Here is a 21,384-nt window from a genome sequence, read left to right on the forward strand (position 1 = left end):
GCCATCTCAAGCAGCTGATCCTCTTCTAGCACAGGCAGTCGATTCACCAGGCTTACTCACAAGTGGGTCGCGGAGTCATTCCTTCCCGGTTCCGGGTTCTTCTGTGGTTGGGAAGTATCGCTCAAGCTCTCCTGAAAGCTGAGGTGGTGATCCTGCGTCAGCTGGGGAAAGAAGGCCCTGGCTCTGTCTCTTTCACAGTCTCTGCTAATGTTTGAAACATGTCAGAAATCCCAGCGTTCACTTGTCACCCCTGTAATTCCAGTTTGGCTTTCAATGCAGCCGCTTTATCTGCCGACTTGAACACAGCTGTCGTTCTCCCCTGAAGTGGCAGATTGAGTTCGTTGAACAGGTTAAATAGGTCACACAACTAAGCAAGTTTTGCAACCCATTTTATGTCACTGAAATGTGCTGCCAATGGTGACTTTTTTTCTAAAAGAAATCTCTGGAGTGGTTTCAAAAACTCTGGCCAGAAATCTACCTTTAGAAAGCATTTCACTTCCGTGTATGAGAAGGTGTGTGTGCTCTGCGTCCATCTCCTCACAGAGCTGTGCGAACAGACGTGAGTTAAGGGCATGTACTTTAATGTGGTTGATAATTTTAATCACATTCTGCTAACCATTGTTAAGTTCACATGACATTTTTCAGCTAGCCAGCATTTCCCTATGGATGACACAGTGCATAGACTAACATTCAGAAGCAACCTAAGGAGCTCCAGTGGCACAGTCGGTTAGTGCGTGGTACTTATATACAGAAGACCTGTTTGACCTGAGTAGTGAAATCAGAAAGCCGTCCAGTCATGGCAGCTGCTCTGTCCGTGTGTATACCAACACAAAATGACCAATTTAGTTTTTCTGATATGTAATCATTCACAGACTAGAATAGTTCTGCAGCTGTGGTGTTGGCTGGCAACAAAAGTGCACATAACATATCCTCATGCACATCCCCCTGAAAAATATATCACACATTAACAAGCATGGTTGCCTTGCTGTCAACATTGGTAGACTCGTCAACCTGGATTGTGTGCCACGGTGATTCATGAATCCCCTTTTACAGTTGTGTCTCAGTATCCCCTGCTATCTCATTAATTCATCTAGTTATGGTGCTAGCCAAAAGAGGAACACCTGCCACCTTTTGAACTGTAGCCTCTCCTAAAAGTTCCCAGCAGATGTCCTTAGTAGCAGGCAGGATCAACTCTTCACCAACAATAAAGGGTCTTTTAGCTTCAGCAACGCGGTTAGCCACTAAGAATGATGCTCTTGGCCGGGTGTGGTAGCTCATGCCTGTAATCCCTGCACTTTGGGAGGCCAAGGCAGGTGGATCATCTGAGGTCAGGAGTTTGAGACCAGCCTGGCCAACATGATGAAACCCCGTCTCTACTAAAAATACAAAAAATTAGTCAGGCATGGTGGTGGGCACCTGTAGTCCCAGCTACTCAGGAGGCTGAGGGAGGAGAATTGCTTGAACCTGGGAGGCAGAGGTTGCAGTGAACTGAGATTGCACCATTGCACTCCAGCCTGGGCAACAAGAGTGAAACTCCGTCTCAAAAAAAAAAAAAAAAGCTCTCAGTGTAGACGCATTTGATGAAGTTGGTTGCCTTCAATAATTGCCTGTGTTCTTGGTGTCCATGTTTTTTAATTTTTTTTTTGAAAACTCCAAAGGCTTGTCTTTTTATTTTTATTTATTTATTTTTTTTGAGACGGAGTCTCGCTCTGTTGTCCAGGCTGGAGTGCAGTGGCGCCATCTCAGCTCACTGCAACCTCTGCCTCCCGGGTTCAAGTGATTCTCCTGCCTCAGCCTCCCAAGTAGCTGGGATTACAGGTGTGTGCCACCATGCCCAGCTAATTTTTTGTATTTCTAGTAGAGACGGGGTTTCACTGTGTTAACCAGGATGGTATTGATCTGACCTCGTGATCTGCCCAAAGTGCTGGGATTATAGGCGTGAGCCACTGCATCCAGCCAGGCTTGTCTTTTAATGCAGGGTACTTGGTCTCCATGTGGCAATGCAGTTTTGAAGGTTTCATGGCTTCCTTGGATAGCTGGTCACCGCATATACAAAGTGGACTTGGAGAATGTGCATCACCTGTTGCAGTGAACCCGTAATTTAAATAGGACTTGGTATTTTCTTTTAAATACAGCTTTCTTTTCGTTGGCAGCCTTAGAGTCTTCTGTTTTCTCATGATTAGGTCTTCCCCCTTTTCAAAGAAGCTCGACGGTGTTGTCTGTCTTTTACTCATTTCGGCTGGGATTGACTTGTGGGCTTACCAAAACTGTGGCCGAGACAAGTGCATAGTGTGGGAAAGAGGTGCAGATGGAAGTGGTAAATAAAATAATAGGCAGGTCACACGTCGACTGAATAAGTGTCAGATTCTAGGTTAAAGCTGCCACCAGATGCAGCTGTGCAATTTGAAGCACATCAGCTCACTTGCCACACCGTAAAGCCTGCCACCAACCAGATGCAGCTTGTCACTTGCCTCTCACTGAGAGAGTTTTGATATGAGTCTGCCAGCAGTTAATTTCCTGTGATCTCTGTGTAGTCAAACCTCTCTGCTAATGTTTATCTGTATTTGCAGCCACTCCCCAGCGCTAGCATCACCACCTCAGCTCCACCTCAGATCATCAGGCATTGGATTCTCATAAGGAGCGCACAGCCTAGATCCTTAGCAAGTGCAGTTTGCAGTAGGGTTTGCGCTCCATGAGAATCGAATGCCACTGCTGACCTGACAGGAGGCAGAGCTCAGGCAGTAATGCCAGCGATGGAGAGCGGTTGTCAATACGGACGAAGCTTCGCTCACTTGCCACCGCCCACCTCCTGCTGTGTGGCCCGGTTCCGAACCCCTGCTCTAAGCCACTGTCCATCATATGTGTTCCCACAGTGCAACTGTACTGTAGAAGAGAAAGTAAAGTTTCTGTCTTCGACATGCTTAAATTTTTCTTGGGCAAGAGAATTCAACTAAATGAAAATTCCAACTATAAGAAATAGGAAGCAATGTTCCCTTACACAAGAAATCGCACTGTGTTCATTAATTTTCTCAGTTAAGTAAAATACTATAGTTTTTAAATATACTAGACTTAACATTGATTTAACTACAATTGAGTGTTAAGTTGGAGAAAATGATTTTCTAAATCAGCTCCTAAGGTGAAAAGCCAGAAATCGGCTATAGGTAAACTTTTTTCTTTCAAATACTTTAAATTGCCCATAAAGCAAAAAATTGTTGATTTTGTAAACACATGTCATAGGCTATCTGATGCACACTCAAGTTTGAGAAGTACTAACTAAGCAAGACTAAGAGAAAAAGCCAAAGGAACATTTATTTGCGGATGTCTGGACATTCACACGGTCCTTGAACTAATTTTCAGATCTGTAGTGGTGACTAGCAGAGGGTAGAAAATTCCATAATGTCATAGCTAGGTGACTGCATGCAGTCTTGGTATTAAACCTGTTCACACGTTGCTCCTTTTCATTGTATACCTTTTAATTGTTTGACTTTTTCAAACATTCTCATTAAATGTTTTAGATCAAAACTTTGAAAAATTTAAAAGCACACATGTCTCTATAACTTTAGAATCTGTTAATAAATTTGTTGTAATGATAAATAGTCTCAGCTTCAGAGAGGATTAGGAGTCGAAGAGTAAATGAAATACTTCTGTGGTGCCACTTCAAGGTGGAAGATAAGACATTTTTCCTATGACATCGTTACATGTGTTACATTCTTAGGGAAGTCAGAGGCCGTACTCTAACCATTATGCAACAATGATAAGAAAATATATGAGCAATTGTGTATTAATACAGTAATACAAAAACTAGGTACTGTCGATCTGAATACCTGAATGTTCTAAAGCATGGAGCTACATTCCATTTTTGGTACGTTAAGTTCGTTCTGATGGTGACAGACAACAGGATTTGATTGCTCAAGAAGACACAGGAACCAAAATGACAGTCCTTGCAGATGTCAAGTTTATTACAGGAAAAAGATAGCAAGGAGCCTGTCAATGCCGGCTTGAGCTCCAGTAGCCCCTCCTCTTAGGGACACACACTTTCTCACAGGTCAGAATCAATGACCTGTGTGTGCAACACTCAGAACCATGGACCGAGAGTGGGTGTCTGCCAGCTTATTCTACACCCTGTTGCTCACACAGGCATTTTCTTGCCTGTAGCCAGCCCCAGTGGGAGAGCCATCCAGGGATTCTCACCTAGACCCTGTGCAAACCACCCCAGTCTCACTTTACCAATCAGCAATGCTGACAAGCTGGTATAAACAACCCCCCAACTCCTCAGACACATGGAACAAAGCAGCACTATTATTAGTGGGTATGTTTCATGCCTTGACCAGAGTTCCATGCAGGTACGTTTCTTATTTCAACAGAACAGCTCACACCAGCTCCAGGTCTGCTGTACGAAGCACGAGTGTGAAAGGTCATTTGGGATATTTGTGTGGGTTGTATTGTATAGAATACTGAAGTGTTATCAACCCCATTTTAGGTATGTGTAGTTGAATATACCACAGTGTAGCTATTCTTACAGGCATATCATATCCATTTTAGAACCTCTAGAAAGGTAACGCAGTGGTGGTATTTCAGTTTCCCTGTGAAATTAATGTATACTTCTTAAGTCATAATTTGTTATGTTCAACCTTTACAGTTTTAACAAATCAGATTTGTAGATTTCATAAGAGGAAGCATTGCAAAAAACCATTCAAGTTTATTGAAAGCAAATGACATATTCTGTATTTTAAAACCTACTCAGTCTCTAATTGTGTTTTTCCCTCTTCCTTCTCTATCCCCAGATGAATCGGCTCCTAAGGAAGTCAGCAGGGTAAGTAACGTGAATATTATTTTTACTACTACAATATAGGAAACGAATCTGTTTTGTTTATTTTTCAGTACCCTAACACATTAAAGTGTTAGAAAGATAATGGCAAAAACTGAGTTCCCCCTCCAAAGTATCACTCGTTAATATGGAATAAAGTCGGTAGAGAGGGTGCAAATTGGAGACCTCAATTCTGAATACGGCACACAGATGCATTTTGTTTGGCTGCACGTGCCTGTGGGATTTTTCTGAATCAGTTGCCAACATTTAGAAATTGAGACACTGTCGTAAAGGTTGGATTTCTGGCTTCTCTTGAACCCGAAGGTAAGGTCACTCTCCCAGGGCAGCAGTCTCCCCAGGGTGGGAAGCGGAAGCTGCCTTCAGATGCATGATGCTCTCGAGTCAGCCTCAGTCCTCCATGTAGCTGGCTTTACTCATGTCTGCTACCCGCCCAGCCTCTGCCTTTGAGTTTATGCACTTTCTTTTTGGGAGAACAAAAGATGGCAACTCATGTGTTGAAAACATAATATTGCTTAGAAATTTTATAAATATTAAAGGGACTGTTTTCATGGCCTAGTTAACTTTAAGAGCCTTAGCAGGCTTCAAAACTATGGCAGGTGAGTACTGAAAGCATTCAGCATACTGTTTGTGCTATAAAATTATAAGTGATTACATTTGGAAAAATGTGTCTTAGTTTTTCCTGGATTACACAAAGATCTTAAGTGTAGATGAAATATTGCAAATAATCAGTTTGAATGGAACTGAATGCAACCTTAGAGATCAGTTTTTATTGTAATATATAAACTGAAAAACTGTTAATAGAATCACATATGCAGATATATTCCTTTATTTTTGATCATCTGAAGAAAGAAATCTCTAAAATGACCTGGGCCAGTGCTGGGGGCTGGGGGTTTGGAGATAGGCGAGGGCAGAATTCCTTCTGTCCATAGCAATGTAGGAGACTCTTGAGGTTTCTGTGAGTCTCATTGTTTCCCTGGGTGCCTTTGTTATTAATTTCACATTTGTGGAACTCACAACTGAAGAGTTCCTTGGTCTGGATGCTCAAAAGCTACCCGGAAGTGATAGGGAGTGGACCTAGAATTTTGGCAGCTGCTAGGAGTAGCAGAAAATGCTAAAAAGTGATGCTTGAGGGTAAGATGGGGACTCTGAAAAGTGAACTTTGGCAGAGTCGTAAAATATTAGAGTGTTGATATTGGCACAGCTGCCATGTGTTCAGACAGTGTCATTGACAATACTACATACTGTCTTATAAGGCCATTAGAAAAAATGATGAAACTATATGTAGTGATTTTTCTTTGCTATTATTTATAAGATTCTCTGACATTATGCCAAATTTGGAGAAAAGTATATCTCTAATTGAGAAATACTAAAGGTGTGAGCTGATAACCTAGAAATGGTATCAATTGCCAAGATCTCTATAATTTTTTTTTAATGTATCCCGTATCTTGATCAATGCTTATTTGACTAATACTCAGAGTTTCCTTTATGAAATAGTATGCCATATTTTCAGTAAAGATTCAGATTTAGAAATTCCTTGGGCAACCTTTCGGTAGATGGTGACTGGCCACAGGGCTTCTGTTCTAATGCATCCCTGACAGAAAGCATGCTCTTTAGTTCCACTGAAGGTGATGGTTACACTCTCCGGCAGTTCTGTTGTGTTTTTGTTTTCTTTTTTCTTTCCCCTTTCTCTTTCTCATATACTTTTTTTTTTTTTTAATTGAGGCAAAGCCTCACTTCATCACCAAGGCTGAAATGCAGTGGGACAGTCTCAGCTCACTTCAGCCTTGACTGCCCGAGTTCAGATGATCCTCCCACCTCAGCCTTCTAAATAGCTGGGACTATAGGCCTGTGCCACCATGCCCGGCTAATTTTTTTTTTTTAATAGAGATGGGGTTTCTCCATGTTGCTCAAGCTAGTGTCGAACCCTAGGCTCAAGTGATCTTCCCACCTCAGCCTCCCAAAGTGCTGGGATTACAGGTTTGAGCCACTGAGCCCAGCCTAGGCAGTTCTAATTATTATGAAGTACTTTCTCATTTAGAACCAAGCAGCCTCCCAAAATGGCCATTTTCCAGTATTTGTTTTGACTTTTATTTCATATGCAAACTCTTTGAGTATAGGGATTATGTTATTTCTTTTCTAGTAAAAGATCTTAGTTTCTAAACTTTATTTTCCACATGCCTCCTTAAGATGTAGGTTTGACATTCTTTGGACAAACTATACATTGTTAATATATCTTTAAAACATTGCAACCTTAACACTACAGACTAATTTTGTCTTGAGCCTGGTAAAAGGAGGTGGGACAGATACCTGTCTTAGTTTGAAACCTATGTATCTGTCAATACGGTTTTAATGGAGGGTTAGATTTTTTAAGAAACTACATTGCATTTCTTGTTATTGAACTTTGAGTAAACTGTCATCATTTTTTCGTGAAGTCAGACCTGTAGGTCTTATGTCTCTTCCCCTTCCCTTTTTTCTATTTTTCTTTCCTCTCTTTGTCTCCCTATCTTCTAACCTATCATTCAATGACCATTATTTTTGAGCATTTGTTTCAGGCATTGTTCTAAGGTGCTGTGGATACAACGGTGAGCAAAATTGACAGGATTCAGGCTCTCATAGTATAGAAGGGAGTTGTGGAAACAGTTCAGAGAATTCGTATGATGTGTATATTGTTTGTGTGTACATCTATCAGGCAGTGATAAATACTGTGATAAATACATGGAAGAATAAAGCAGAATAAGGGGCTAGAGAGTGATGGTGGGTTCAGAGGGTGCTTGTTGGCTTGTTGCACATATGCAGTGGTCAAGAGAGGTTAATTTCCTAAGTGAATTTGAGAGGAATCCAAAGGGAATGAGAGAATCAGCTGAAGGAGGAGACAGCAACTGCAGAGGCCCTGAGGTAGGCCATTGTGATGAGCAGAGTGAGTCACACGGAGACCAGTGAGAACTGAGGTTGGAATGGAATTGGGGGTATTTAGGCCTTCTTCTAGCTGCCGAATCGAGAGTATACACAGTAAGAGTGGAAACCGGTAGACCCAGTGGTAGTCTAGGAGTGTAGGCAGGGGAGGATGATGTCTAGGATTAGGGTTGTAATGGTGAACTAGGATCAGAGGTTGGGTGTAGAAGAAGAAAGAGCAGACAGGTTTTGCTTATGGAAGCGTAAACCAAAAAGTATCAGAGACCTGTCACAGTCAACTTAGAAGCTGATTTTTACAAGGTTAAGGACATGCCTATGACATAACCTCAGGAGCTTCTGAGATGTGTCCACAATAGTTGGGCTACAGCTTGGTTTTACACATTTTAGGGAGACGTAAGATATCATTCAGTACATATCCCTTGGTTTGGTCTGGAAAGGTGGGACAGCTGGAAGCATGGGGGCCAGGTAGCGTCCAGGTCACAGTCGGATTCAACAATTTTCTGATGGGCAATTGGTTGAATGGTTGAAAGAGTTATTATCAAAGACCTGGAATCAATAGAAAGGGATGTCTGGCTTAAGGTAAGGGTTTTAGAGACCAAGCATTTATCATGCAAATGAAGCCTCCAAGTAGCAGGTTTCAGAGCTCTTATTGGAGCTAAAAAGCTACCAGACTCTTAGCCTCTCCTGGTTCAGAGAAAAGACCTGGAAAGGGAAGGGGTTTCTCTACGGAACGTAGATTTTCCCCACAGGAGACAGCTTTGCAGGGCCATTTCAAAATATGTCAAAGAAATATGTTTGCGTTAAAATACTTCAATTTCTTTCAGGACCTGCTGTCACATGATGCTGCTGTGCTAGAGTCAGGCTGGAGTTTGATGTCTTACAGCCACAAAAAGTCTGTTGCATCAGTCTTAAAACCTGTTTTAGTGTCAGTGCTGGTCAGCTGTGCCTGAATGTCAAAGGGAGGAGGTTATAATGAGGCATGTCCAACCCCCTGCGCCCTAATCACTGCCTGAACTAGATTTTTGGGTCTACTTTGGAATGCCCTTGGCTGAGAAGAGGGTCTTTCAGTCAGTTGGGGAACTTACTGTTTTATTGTTGGCTTGTAGTTGTATATGGTGAGTGAGAAGAGAGGACTCAGTAACGACTCCCAACTTTTTTGGTCTGAGCACTTGAAAGAATAAAATTTCTCTTTACTGTTATGGAGAAGACTGTAGGAGGAATGGGGTTGATTGAGACTGGGACATTAGTAAGTGTAAGGAATCAGATACGGAATTGGAGATTTTTAGAAAGCAAGTGCATATATGGTCAAATTAAAAGAAAAGTTCCTAGGTAGAGATATGCATTTGGGAGTTTGTGGTGTATAAATGATGTTTAAGGCTGTGGGAGTAGGTGACACTTCTTAGAGAGCTTGTCTGTGGAGAAGAGAGTCAAGACCGAAGCACTAAACTGGACACTCCACTTGCTGAGTGGTGGAGAAGATGTGGAGAAGTCAGCAGAGGAGAGGAAGAAGGAGAAATCAGTGAAGTCAGAGATCAAAAAGTTTCTTTGTCCTCAGATTTTGTTTTAGAATTTTAACTGCAGGACTGTACATTTATTTCACCTTCATGCCATCTTGTTTTCATCCATCTCAACCTGTTGAGATGAGTCTCAGTCTTATTTCTGTTATCTAACATATTATTTATTTCTCTGTGTTTCGAAGCCTCGAATTTGAGTGTTTTTTCCAAGTTGTTTTCCTGTGCCCCCTTTACAATAATTATCATCTAGGAAATGCCGAGTGTGGAAATATCACCTATGAGAATAGTGTGAAATTGTGTCAAATGCGTTGTTGAAACCAGTGTATCTTAACCTACCATATTTTTCTAATCAGTCATTGTCATTTTATCAACAAATATTAGGTGAGTCCCAGTTCATCTAGGCTCTTGAGATACATCAAAGACAAACTAGATAGAAATCCCTGCACTCATGGCATTTCCATAGTGTGGGGTAGAGTCCGTAAACAATAAATAACACATGCGCTGTGCTCAGTGGTAATGAGTGCTGTGGAGATAGAAAAGCGAGAGGCAGGGTAGATGATGTGGGGCCAGGCAAGGCTCACTGGGAACACATTTGAGGTAAAACCTAAGGGAAGTGAAGGAGTGAGCCATGCTGAGAACTGAGTAGGAGCTTTCCAGGCAGGTGGTACAGGAAGTGCAAAGGCCCCGAGACAGGAGTATACTTGGCACATTGCTGGAGGCATAGCAAGGCGGCCATCTTGGCTAGATCTGAGTGAGCGAAGGAAGCAGCCTTGGTCGGAGATGATGCGGCTGGGGGAGATTTGAGGGATACACTATCAGTCATATCTCTATTGGTCGTTTGTTCCCATCTAATCCGCAGTATTAATCCTTTATGTTATTATTACTGTTACTCTTTTTAAGTGGTTTCAGCTCCTAAGTCAAAAAGATTTCTGACAAGAACAGGGAGATAAAAATGTCAGAATAAAAAGAGTATTTGGATGCTGAGTTGCTAGAAAATGCCAACCTCCAGCCAGGTCTAGAATTCTTGGGTATAGACTTAGCCCCCAAGATGCTCTAGTATTTTTCATCACACTCTTGTATTTAATGTTTTCAAGAAGAAATCTGAGACCATTCTGATTCTTAGTAAATGTTGCCTTTTTCATTTCTGAATGTATTTGTAAGTGTCTCATTTGCTCTTTGAATTTGTTATTTTCACTAGGTCACGTAGATGCTTTAATTTTGAGTAATTTAACCTAGTGTGTGGTGAGCTTTCTCAATCAGTTTCAAAGTCCTTTTTAGTTCAGGGTATTATGCCACTTGTTTCTTGGTGCATCTGTTCTTTCGCATTTATTTCGTTCTCTTTAAGATCACCAGAAATACCGATGTCTTTCTCCTTTCCTTGTTCTTTTACTACACATTCTAGAACTTCTCAGATTTATTCTCTTTGTCATTGACTTGAACTTCTCTACTGTTTCTCGTTCTGCTTAAATTAATAATGACTCTTTTAAAATTAAAGGTTACTTCTGTATTTTGGGTGTTTCTTCTTCATTTCAATCTGTCTTATACTATTTGATAATCTCTCATTGTTCATTCTTTAATTATCTTGAGAGTGTAAAACAGATACTTTCCTTAATATTTTTGCGTATCTTCCTTCTCACATGACATCCCAAATTCGCTTCTATCCTCTGTATTAGTATAATACTAAGGCTTTGGATATTTTTGTTTTGTTTTGTTTTTTCTTCTTCTTTTTGTCTTATGTGTTGAGGAGTCATTTGCTGATTTTTTAAAAAAAACTATATTTATCCTTGAGTGATGTTAGGTCTGCTCTTCATTAATAGATTATCCTTATCTCTGTTTACTATTCATGTAAATGTCCTTAGCATCTTCCTGTTTAGTGTGTTGGAGGGCTAGATAATGAGCATCAGTGGCACCAGTTCAGTCTGGAGTGACCGAGGGGAACCCCAAGGAAACTGGAATTGTGGACATTCTCCTGGGGGAGCTGATCACAGTGATTTTTCTCTAGGTTGATTGAAACAAATTGCTGTACTGAAATCCAGATTTCATTATCTTGTCTTCCTTTTAACCTGGCATGGTGAACAGTATGACTGTATCCATTTTATTTAGTGTTTCTGTATGCCAAGTTTTAAAAGAAATGCGTAATTCAGTTAGTGAATCATTAAATTTCTCTGGATTTCTATTCCGTGTGTTTCTAAATACAGGGCCCTGTTGCAGACATGAGCATGAACTCACATCCAACTCTCAGCATATTAAATGGGATCTTGTGTCATTACTTTCCCCAGAATATTTTTTTATGGACTTGATGCAACAGTGTAATTTTCCTGGGAAGGAGACATTTTCATTAAGTTCTTAGTGAATGTTTTAAAGTTGGCTTCATTGGTATGTCTAGCCAAATTGTCTTGAATTTTGTGGCATGTAGCAGCCATAGTTACCTAATTTCATCACTAATTCAGCTTTCTCCTTTTCACTTTTGCTTATTTCATATGAGAAGGGGGAGATTTTCATAGGATGTCAACTTGAAAATATTTATTTTTCCTGGTGTAGCCAGTCTTTTCTTCATATTTATAAAATTTCTGTTACTGCATTTAAGAAATTTCTGAATCATCTATTAATACTTATGACCATATATTCTACAGATTAATTTTATATTATGTTATAATCAGTTTTGTTATAGGAAACAGTATTATTAGGAGGGCAGGAAGGTTTCAGTTAGGGCAAAAATGTGAAAAATGGAAAAATGGTTTCTTTCAGAGGAGTTTGAGAATAGAAGGGGTTTGCACATGCTAGTGAGTTCCAGGGCACAGTGGAAGGAATGGTCAGCAGCGGGGGAGTGGACAGGTGGGCCGGCCTGGCAGATGTGTGGAGTAGCAGAGGATGAGGTCCAGGGATGCGGGTACATGTGTAGAGCTTAATTTTCCTACTGTTTGATGGAAGCTCGAAAAAGCAGTAGCCCAAAGACACTTAGAAACTCACTCGCTCTGTTTCTCTCTCTTTTGCTTTTTTCTCTTTTTCTCAATGTCAGGCATTTATTTAAAATTTTTCCTTATCGAGTCCAGTTTTATTTGGTTGAAGCCGTACTTCTCTGTAATAGTAATGTCATTAAAAATTTAGGATGTTAGATGTATGTCTGAATACTTACAAATACTAACAGTAGAATTAGAACCTCATTTAGCCTAACAAGAAGTTGCATAAAATAGTTTTTTTTTTCTTGTTTCTGACTTTTATTTTAGGATTGAGGATACATGTGCAGGTTTGTTACATGGGTAAATTGCATGTCACAGTTTACCCATGTAAATGGTGGGGGTCATTGTACAGGTTACTTCATCACCCGGTAATAAGCATAATACTCGATGGTAGTTTTTCAGATTTTTCCTTCAAAATGTTTTTACTGCAAATTTGAACTGGAAGAGCCATGCTAAGTTTACACAGAAGGAAAAAAGTTTATATGAAGGTGAACATTACTTCTTTTTTTTTTTTTTTTTTGAGACGGAGTCTCGCTCTGTCGCCCAGGCTGGAGTGCAGTGGCCGGATCTCAGCTCACTGCAAGCTCCGCCTCCCGGGTTCACGCCATTCTCCTGCCTCAGCCTCCCGAGTAGCTGGGACTACAGGCGCGCACCACCTCGCCTGGCTAGTTTTTTGTATTTTTTAGTAGAGACGGGGTTTCTCCATGTTAGCCAGGATGGTCTCGATCTCCTGACCTCATGATCCGCCCGTCTCGGCCTCCCAAAGTGCTGGGATTACAGGCTTGAGCCACCACGCCCGGCCGAACATTACTTCTTTAAGGAATGTTTTGGTGATTTCACATAGGAATGTCTCCCTGCTATTCAGATCTCTTATTAATTTGTATCTTGTATGTTATTTCTTATTTGCAATTTAACTTTGTTGTTTTGTTTTGTTTTGCTTAAAACATTTTATAGTGCTGGGCCATGAGGGACTGCATGGTAGAAGTTCCTTAACTGGCATCTGTTCTTACAGTACTGCTTGAGAACCTCCTGGCTGCAGAAGACCTAGTGTGGGATGCTTTGTTGCCTCAGCTCTTTCAAATGTATCACCTCTCAGAAAGTAAGAGAGAACTCTATAAAAGACCTTCCCCCAAACAGGAGGAGTAACATAATCAACTGTACCCTGTGATTTCAAATGAAACTTTGGCAACATCTGACTAGTTGTGATCATAATTATGCTCTACAACTAATCAGTCACTGAGTATAGAATTTAGAATTTTCAGAGTTTCTGTATGAATCTATTCATTACCTTAACTGAGTGAATGACTTGAAAATTAAGAGTACCTGAGCCTTGTGGAAATCATTAAACCACTGACCAGATAATTGTTATGCAAGCATATATTATTCCGTGAATAGAATTTTCTTTTTCTTTTTTTTTTTTTTTGAGACGGAGTCTGGCTCTGTCGCCTAGCCTGGAGTGCAGTGGCCGGATCTCAGCTCACTGCAAGCTCCGCCTCCCGGGTTCACGCCCTTCTCCTGCCTCAGCCTCCCGAGTAGCTGGGGCTACAGGCGCCGCCACCTCGCCTGGCTAATTTTTTGTATTTTTTTAGTAGAGACGGGGTTTCACCGGGTTAGCCAGGATGGTCTGGATCTCCTGACCTCGTGATCCGCCCGTCTCGGCCTCCCAAAGTGCTGGGATTACAGGCTTGAGCCACCGCGCCTGGCGAATAGAATTTTCTTAAAGTCGATTGCAGTAATGTTAGAGAAGATACTCCCAGTACATGGTTGTGAAAGCCATCATTTCTTTAGTGATTATTTATGTTATTTTATTTTTTCTATTAAATATGAGCTTTCTTGGCTGATTGGCTACCGTGTTTTCCTTTGCTTCAAAATACAGGCTTGATGAGATGTCTTTACATGGCAGGTGTTCTAGATTTTTTTCTCTCCACTTAATTGTCAGCTCTAAGCTTGTCTCCATCATTCTTAATTATAGTGGCCTCTATATTTTTGAGAAGACTGAGGTTATGTGATGTGAGCCCTTGTTGTTTTGTTATTCTGTGTATCAAAATGTATTTCCATCGACTCTCTTCTTGTTTCTGTATTTGGGGTTGAGCATCACACTGGAATTTACCTTTTGAAGACTACTTCCAACACCTGCTCTTGGATCCTGTTCCTATCAGCTTTGTCTAAAGCTACTTTTATTCAGTTAAAATGATTTCTACTTGCATTTTCAAGAGATCAGGACTATGCCTCTGAGATATATTGAAATCACTCTAATCCAGTTAATTATATCAGTTGGGAATGTTTATTTCTAGTGTCTTCTTCACATGCATATATTTATTTGGTAATAATGACCATACACATATTATTTTGATTTCTGGTTTTTACTGTGCTATAAGCATTTCATGATTTTATGCAGTCTGAAATTATCTTTAGTGACTAAAAATGCCCATTGAATTTCTGTGTGATAATTTTTTACTTTTTCATTCTATTGGTAGACCTTTAGATTGTTTTTAATTTTTTGTAGACTGGTTATACTTATGTATATAGCAGTTTTATTCTTGTGAAATATTTCCTAAAGAACAATGCTAGGATCCAATGTTACTAGGTCAAAGGACATGACTAATTTATGACATTTAACACACACTGTTAAGTTGGTTTAACTAAATTACTGTTACAGTTGAAGGTTTCATTGTAGTCCCATTAAAATAACAATTACATATCTTTTCACATGTAAATGGTATGACACTGTTTTAATGTTTTTATTTAAAGCAAATACACATACTTCTATATGTTAACTAGTCGTATTTCCTTTTACAAGAATGCATCTCTATTTCTTCTGTGTGTTATACATTCAAAAGAACTTCTCTGGTATAATGTAAATGACACTTAGATTTGAATTCTTACTTTGCCATTCTAATCTGAAAGACCTTTTGAAAAATAGCTTTTTAAACCCAAATGTAAAATGGGGATAAAGTCTACCAAACCTGAGAGACAGAACCAGAATAAGATTAAAATTTATGTCCTTACAATTATTTATTAGAAAACCCAAAACAAATTTAAAAAGCATAGGGGATGAATTAATGAAATATGAGAAGAAATTAATGGAGCAAAATTTAAAATATAGACTTGATTAATAATGCAAAAGATAGTTCTTTAAATACATCAATTCCATAAAATAGATTGACTTTGGCGATCTATTTAAGAAAAAACAAAATATAGGCATTAGGAATGAGAAAGGGAATATAAATATGGACACCAGGGAGGTTGTCAATAATTAAATAGAGAATAGCAAGTATTATATAGTAATATAATTGCAAATTTATATGAAATGGCCAATTTTGAGGAAATTACAAATTATCAAAATTGAAGAAGAGTTAAGAAACCTGAATATACTGCTAGAGTGAAAAAACTGAAAAAATTAGGAAAAGACCACCTAAAATGACCTGAGGCCCAAAAGCTTTTGCTGAATAATTCCACCAAACATTAAAGAGGAGAAAATTTCTACATTATATGAATTGTGCACTTTAAAAGCTAGGAAAATAGCTCATCTCAAAAGGGAATATTATTTTTGACACAAAAGTTAGAGCATTAAACAAAAGAGAAAAAAGCGTTAAATTAAGAGACTGTTAACCAGTTTTATTAGTGCAAACAAAAGTTCACAAATCCTAAGTAAATGAATTCAACAGCGCTTTAAAAGAATAATTTTTCATTGCCAAAGGTGATTGGCAAATAGAAGCCTAGTGTAGTAAGTCTAATAAGAGATTGGAGCAGGCTGGTGGTAATGGAGGTAGGGGAAAATGCTTGGGTTTGGTAGAATTCTGTGTTTATTTTGAAGGGAGGGCTAGCAAGAGTTACTGATTAATCCAGACGTGTGCTATTAAAAAAGAAGGAAGAAAGGAGGCATCAGGGTTTTGCCTGAGCCGCTGGAAGGCTGGGAGGCCCTCCGTGGGAGGGCCTGCAGGATGGACAGGTCAGGGTGTGTATTCAAGGGGTGGTTCCTGTCAGACAATCAGTTTTGAATGTGTTAAGTTGGAGATGCCTAATAGATTTCCAGATGGGATGATGTTAAGTAGTAAGTTGTATATATGAGACTGGAGTTTCGGTAAATATTCTGGGTTAGAGATATAAATTTGAGATCATTAGTAATATGATGATTTAAGAACCATCCACATACAGATAGTAGCTAAAGTCATGAACTCAGATGAGATCACTTGACCGATGAGTGTGGCTCAACCCTGGAACATGACATTTAGAAGTCTGAGACTTCTAAGGGAGGAAGAACTAGAAAGGAAGACTGAAAACAATTGTCCAAGAGGTGGGAAGAGAATCAGAGGCGTATGTTTCTTTTAAAGAAAAAATTATTTAAAATCAAATAGAGCAATCAACTATGTCAAATGGTGCTGGAGTTTTAAGGGAAAGGAAGGCTGAGAGCTGGTCTTTGGGTTTGGCAGTGTGGGGTCACTGGTGACCTCAGTGAAGGCTGTTTTCTTGGAGCAACTGGAGTTTGTGAGAGAAGAGAAATTGTAGGCAGCAACAGATACAATTGTTTTATGGAGTTTTACCTGAAAAGAGAGGAGAGAAATGGATGGTAAATATATAGGAGGGCCATAAAGAGGCTACAAAAAGCCCTGGTTTTGTTTTAGTATTTTTCTCCTAAAATATGGGATAAATGACAGCATGTTTATGTATTTGTGGAAATGATTCAGTAGACAGAGAAAGTTTGATGATGCTGTGAGACAGAGAGAGGAGGATGGCCTAAACAGAGTCTTTAAGGACTTCGAGAGGCCCTATCAGCCTCCCAGATCCTCCCTATTGCAGCTCGACCTGTTCCTTCACAACTAGTTACCATTTACTCACTTTCCATTGCTTTTCTTTCTATACCATTTAAAAAGAGGTTTTCTAATTGATTGCCAGAAAAAGAAGCATAACCAAATACAACAGAGGAAGAGCTAGAAAGAAAACAATTTGTAAGAGGTAATACTTTTCTATGAATGAGTAGCAAATCTGGCTTTTAATGTTTAATCAGGTGAAGTGTAAACCAAAGTTGATTTCCTTATCCTCTAAGGGAAGGATACCGATCAGTCTTTTTCAGGACAAAGTTTTTAATCCTGGATTTTATGAAAATGCAAATAAGTTTACATTTCTGATTCACAGCAATTTTCAGTAAGTTTCAAAGGCATAGTATTACAATGTGGCTCAGTGTTCACAGTGCGGTTGACCATAGAGAAGGCTGCATTAGAGTAGACATAAGTTAGAATTACCTGGAGTCAGTTCTTGTTACCTGTTGCTATGGTTTGTGTATGGTTTGTTTTGGCCCTAACAAGTCTTCTGATGAAACTCCACTCCCTCTCTTGCTTCCTCTCCGGTCATGTGATATCTGCACACACTGGTTCCCCTTTGCTTCCTCCAGGGGTGGAAGCGGCCAGAAGCCCTCACCAGCAGATCCGTGAGCCAAATAAACCTTTTGTATTTGTAGATTACCCGGCCTCAGGTATTCCTTTGTAGCAGCAAACATGGACTGAACACCAGTGCCCTCACTCACTCCAGCTGACAACCACAGGGCTAATGCGATGTGACCCAAGGGTAGAAGTGAAAGCGCGTGGAGGAGTGGATAGAAAACCTGTCACTTTCCAGCTCCCCAAATAGAGGTTTCTTAAAATCAGGCTTTGGCTAAGTGGTGGGCTTTGAATGGTCCAGAATGATACTTACAAACAAATACCTGGAGTGCAGGCCGGCGTCCTATCTTGTTGATTATCAACACAGGATTTAGAAGCCAGAGGAACTGGTTGACAGATACAGTGTTCCAGTAAGGTAAAGTGAAATTCTGACGTTTTGAATTTTGAAAATCAAAGAGCCCAGTAATAATTTCTCACCCAGATGGAAAATCACTCATTCTTCATGAAGAAGAACCCCACAGGAAGACTGCAAGAAAAGTCCACATTCACCTTATTACACAAGTTGAAATATCTTCAGGCATGCAGATTCATGTTTTGTGGAAACTGGAGAGAAAAACTCTTAGCATAAATTATGGATTGGTTGTTTTAGGCTAAATTTCTTTTCAGGAGCTTTATTGCTCCTTATGAACTATCGCCGTAGCAACCTCAGAAACCCGTGTGGAGCATCCCTCCTAAGCACGTTGGCTTCCTGTGTATATTAGTGTAAAACACTTCTCTACCGAATTGAATACAATATCCTGCTGTATGGAAATAGTTCATATTGACCCCTTAAATACTAGGGAATGCTTGCTAAAGACAGTGATCTCTTTGTACCTAAGGCAAAACCCATAATCTTAACAATAGATTACAGACCTGAACCGTTTGTCTTTTAAAGTCCGTTCCCGATTCCATGATAATTAAGTGATGCTGATGATACACAGAAGATGCATATCTTATTACTCACTATGCTAGTAGGCAAGGAGTCATTTTGTCTAAAAAATGATATCAAACGATTATGATAAAAATGTTAAAAGTGGGAACTAAACAACATTCCTCTTTCACAAGACTCTAAATTACCACCTGTTTTGCCACACCATTCTTGGCAGCCACCAGTCTATGCTAGACTAGAGATTTTGAAATCTGGTACAACAGAGGAGCTGCTTTAGGCCCCTAAAGATGGGTGGTCCCAGTCCATAAATTCAAAGGCTGTTTAAAGGTTATTTGGGGAGCATTTCTTCATTGTGTAAAAAAGAATACAATAATTTTCCAGTAATGGAGTAGATATGCACAAAATCCAATCACACGTAGATTGTGGTTTATTAAAGTTGGCAGCAAAGGCATCAGATACTTTTTTGGTCATAGGCATTTTCACGAGTTGATAATTTCTTGTTCATCTGTTCCCCTCCCCCAATAGGATTTAAACTCCATGAGAATAGTAGCCTTACCTGATAATGCTTGACACATTGCTAAATAAATATTTGCTAAAAACCTTACATATAGTCATATCTAGAAGGTATTGTGGGTTCAGTTTCAGACTACTCCAATAAAGCAAATATCACAATAAAGTGAGTCACAGTAATTTTTTGGTTTTTCAGTGCATATGAAGTTATGTTTATACTCTACCGTAGCCTATAAAGTGTGTAATAATATTATGTCTAAAAATGCAATGTGCATTCACTAATTAAAAATAATGCTCGGGTGCAGTGGCTCATGCCTATAATCCCAGTGCTTTGGGTGGCTGAGGCAGGAGGATCACGAGGTCAGGAGTTCAAGACCAGCCTGGCCAACATGGTGAAACCCCATCTCTACTAAAAAAAAAAAAAAATTAGCCCAGCATGGTGGCAGGCACCTGTAATCCCAGTTACTTGGGAGGCTGAGGCAGGAGAATTGCTTGATCCTGGGAGGCAGAGATTGCAGTGAGCCAAGACTGTGCCTCTGCACTCCAGCTTGGGCAACAGAGTGAGACCCTGTCTCAAAGAACAAAAAAATAATAAATAAACTTATGTGTGGCTTTATTGCTAAAAAATGCTAATGATTATCTGAGTCATCGGCAAGTTGTAATCTTTTTGCTGGGGGAGATTCTTGCCTAGATGTAGATGGCTTCTGATGTATCAGCATTGTGGTTGCTGAAGGTTGAGGTGGCTGTGGCAATTTTTAAAAATAAGGCAAAAATAAAGTTTGCCATCTCAGCAGACTGTTCTTTTCATAGAAGATTTCTCTGCAGCATGCAATGCTGTTTGAAAGCATTTTGCCCACAGTAGAACATTGGGGTTCATCCTTTCAAGCCCTGTCTCTGCCTTATCAACTAAGTTTATAGAATATTCTAAATCCTTTGTCATCATGTCAACAAATGTTCATAGCATCTTCACCAGGCATAGAAAGTGGGATTACAGGCATGAGCCACCACGCCAAGTACTAATATTTTGAAAGGAATATTTTTTGGGGGCAGTAGGTTTCAACAATGGGCTTAAAATGTTCAGTAAACTATGCCGAAAACAGATGTGATGTGCTTGCGGCTTTGTTGTTGCATTTCTAGAACACAGGCAGAGTCCATTGAATTGTAATAATCCCTATGTGTTAAGGACATGACCAGATGGAGATAATTGAATCATGGGGGCGATTTCCCCATGTTCTCATGATAGTGAGTGAGTTCTCACAAGATCTGATGGTTTTGTAAGGGGCTTCCCCCTTTGCTCAGCACTCATTCTCTCTCCTGCCGCTCTGTGATGTGGTACCTTCCACTCTGATTGTAAGTTTCCTGAGGCCTCCCCAGTCATGTGAACTATAAGTCAACTAAACCTCTTTTCTGTATAAATTACCCAGTCTTGGGTATGTCTTCTTAGCAGCGTGAGAAGGAACTAATACAGTGCCTTACTTACTCTCCTGTAATCCTTTGAAACAGCTCTGTGTAGCATTTCTTCTGTGCTCAGTTACACTGTAGAACAAGTGAAGGTGGCTGCTTTTTCTTTTTTTCCCATAGTGCTAGGATAGGCTCAGGATGAATATCTCCTGGTCCTTTATGTGCTGTTTAGGATTTTAAAGCTTTTTAAAGGAAGCATTTGCAAAGAATCAGTGACCTCCTCTGTGTTACCCCCAAGCTTTTCCACCCATGCCTTTGTAGCTCACAGATTTCCTTCACTGGTCATTATAGTTGCTCATTGTTGCTCATTACAGAATAGTAAGGATTTTTAGCCTGTGCTGTTTGTGTGATATAGAGCACCTTTATTTTTAACTTCTTTTCCTTTAAAATGCCTAAATCATTTTGATAACTCTATTCTTAAGAATATAAAGCATGGAAAAAAAGGGGGGCACCTTCTTGTAAAGTTAAACATAGATTTATCTTGCAACCCAGGAATTTTACTCTGATATTTGCCAAAGGTAATTGAAAACCTGTGTTCACAAAAAAGACTTCTGTAAGAATGTTCGTAGCAGGCTGTATTCATAATAGCTCAAAACTGGACACAAACATTCCAAATGTCCAGCCATAGTGCGACAGATAAACAAGTTATAGTACATTAATACAACGGAATGCTACCAGTAATGGAAAGAAACACACTGCTGAAGCACATAGCACCATGGCTGAATTGCCCCGACATTCTGTTGAGCCAATGTAGCAGGTTCAAGAGAGTACATACTGTATGATTCCATTTACAAATAATTCCAAAAGCTGGCAAAACTCATCTATGGTGGGAAAAAGTCAAAAAGACTGGCTGCCTTGAGGACAGGGATTGATTAGAAAGGACTTTATGAAG

At 39.8% G+C, this 21,384-nt stretch overlaps 1 protein-coding gene across 10 annotated transcripts in view; it reads left to right on the top strand.

Annotated features, from left to right (window-relative positions):
- Positions 1-21,384, top strand: part of PDE10A (phosphodiesterase 10A) — a 676,118-nt gene that overhangs the window by 531,259 nt on the left and 123,475 nt on the right. For all 10 annotated transcript variants that reach the window (XR_012433277.1, XR_012433276.1, XM_074036771.1 and 7 more), the window contains one exon: positions 4,785-4,813. Coding sequence is in view for 7 of the 10 variants with exons in the window: in XM_074036771.1 (XP_073892872.1) it covers positions 4,785-4,813 (29 nt within the window). In the remaining 3 variants the exon portion in view is untranslated. The remainder of the gene's footprint in view (positions 1-4,784; positions 4,814-21,384) is intronic.

Source organism: Macaca fascicularis, chromosome 4 (genome assembly GCF_037993035.2).
Source record: "Macaca fascicularis isolate 582-1 chromosome 4, T2T-MFA8v1.1".
Classification (NCBI taxonomy): domain Eukaryota; kingdom Metazoa; phylum Chordata; class Mammalia; order Primates; family Cercopithecidae; genus Macaca; species Macaca fascicularis.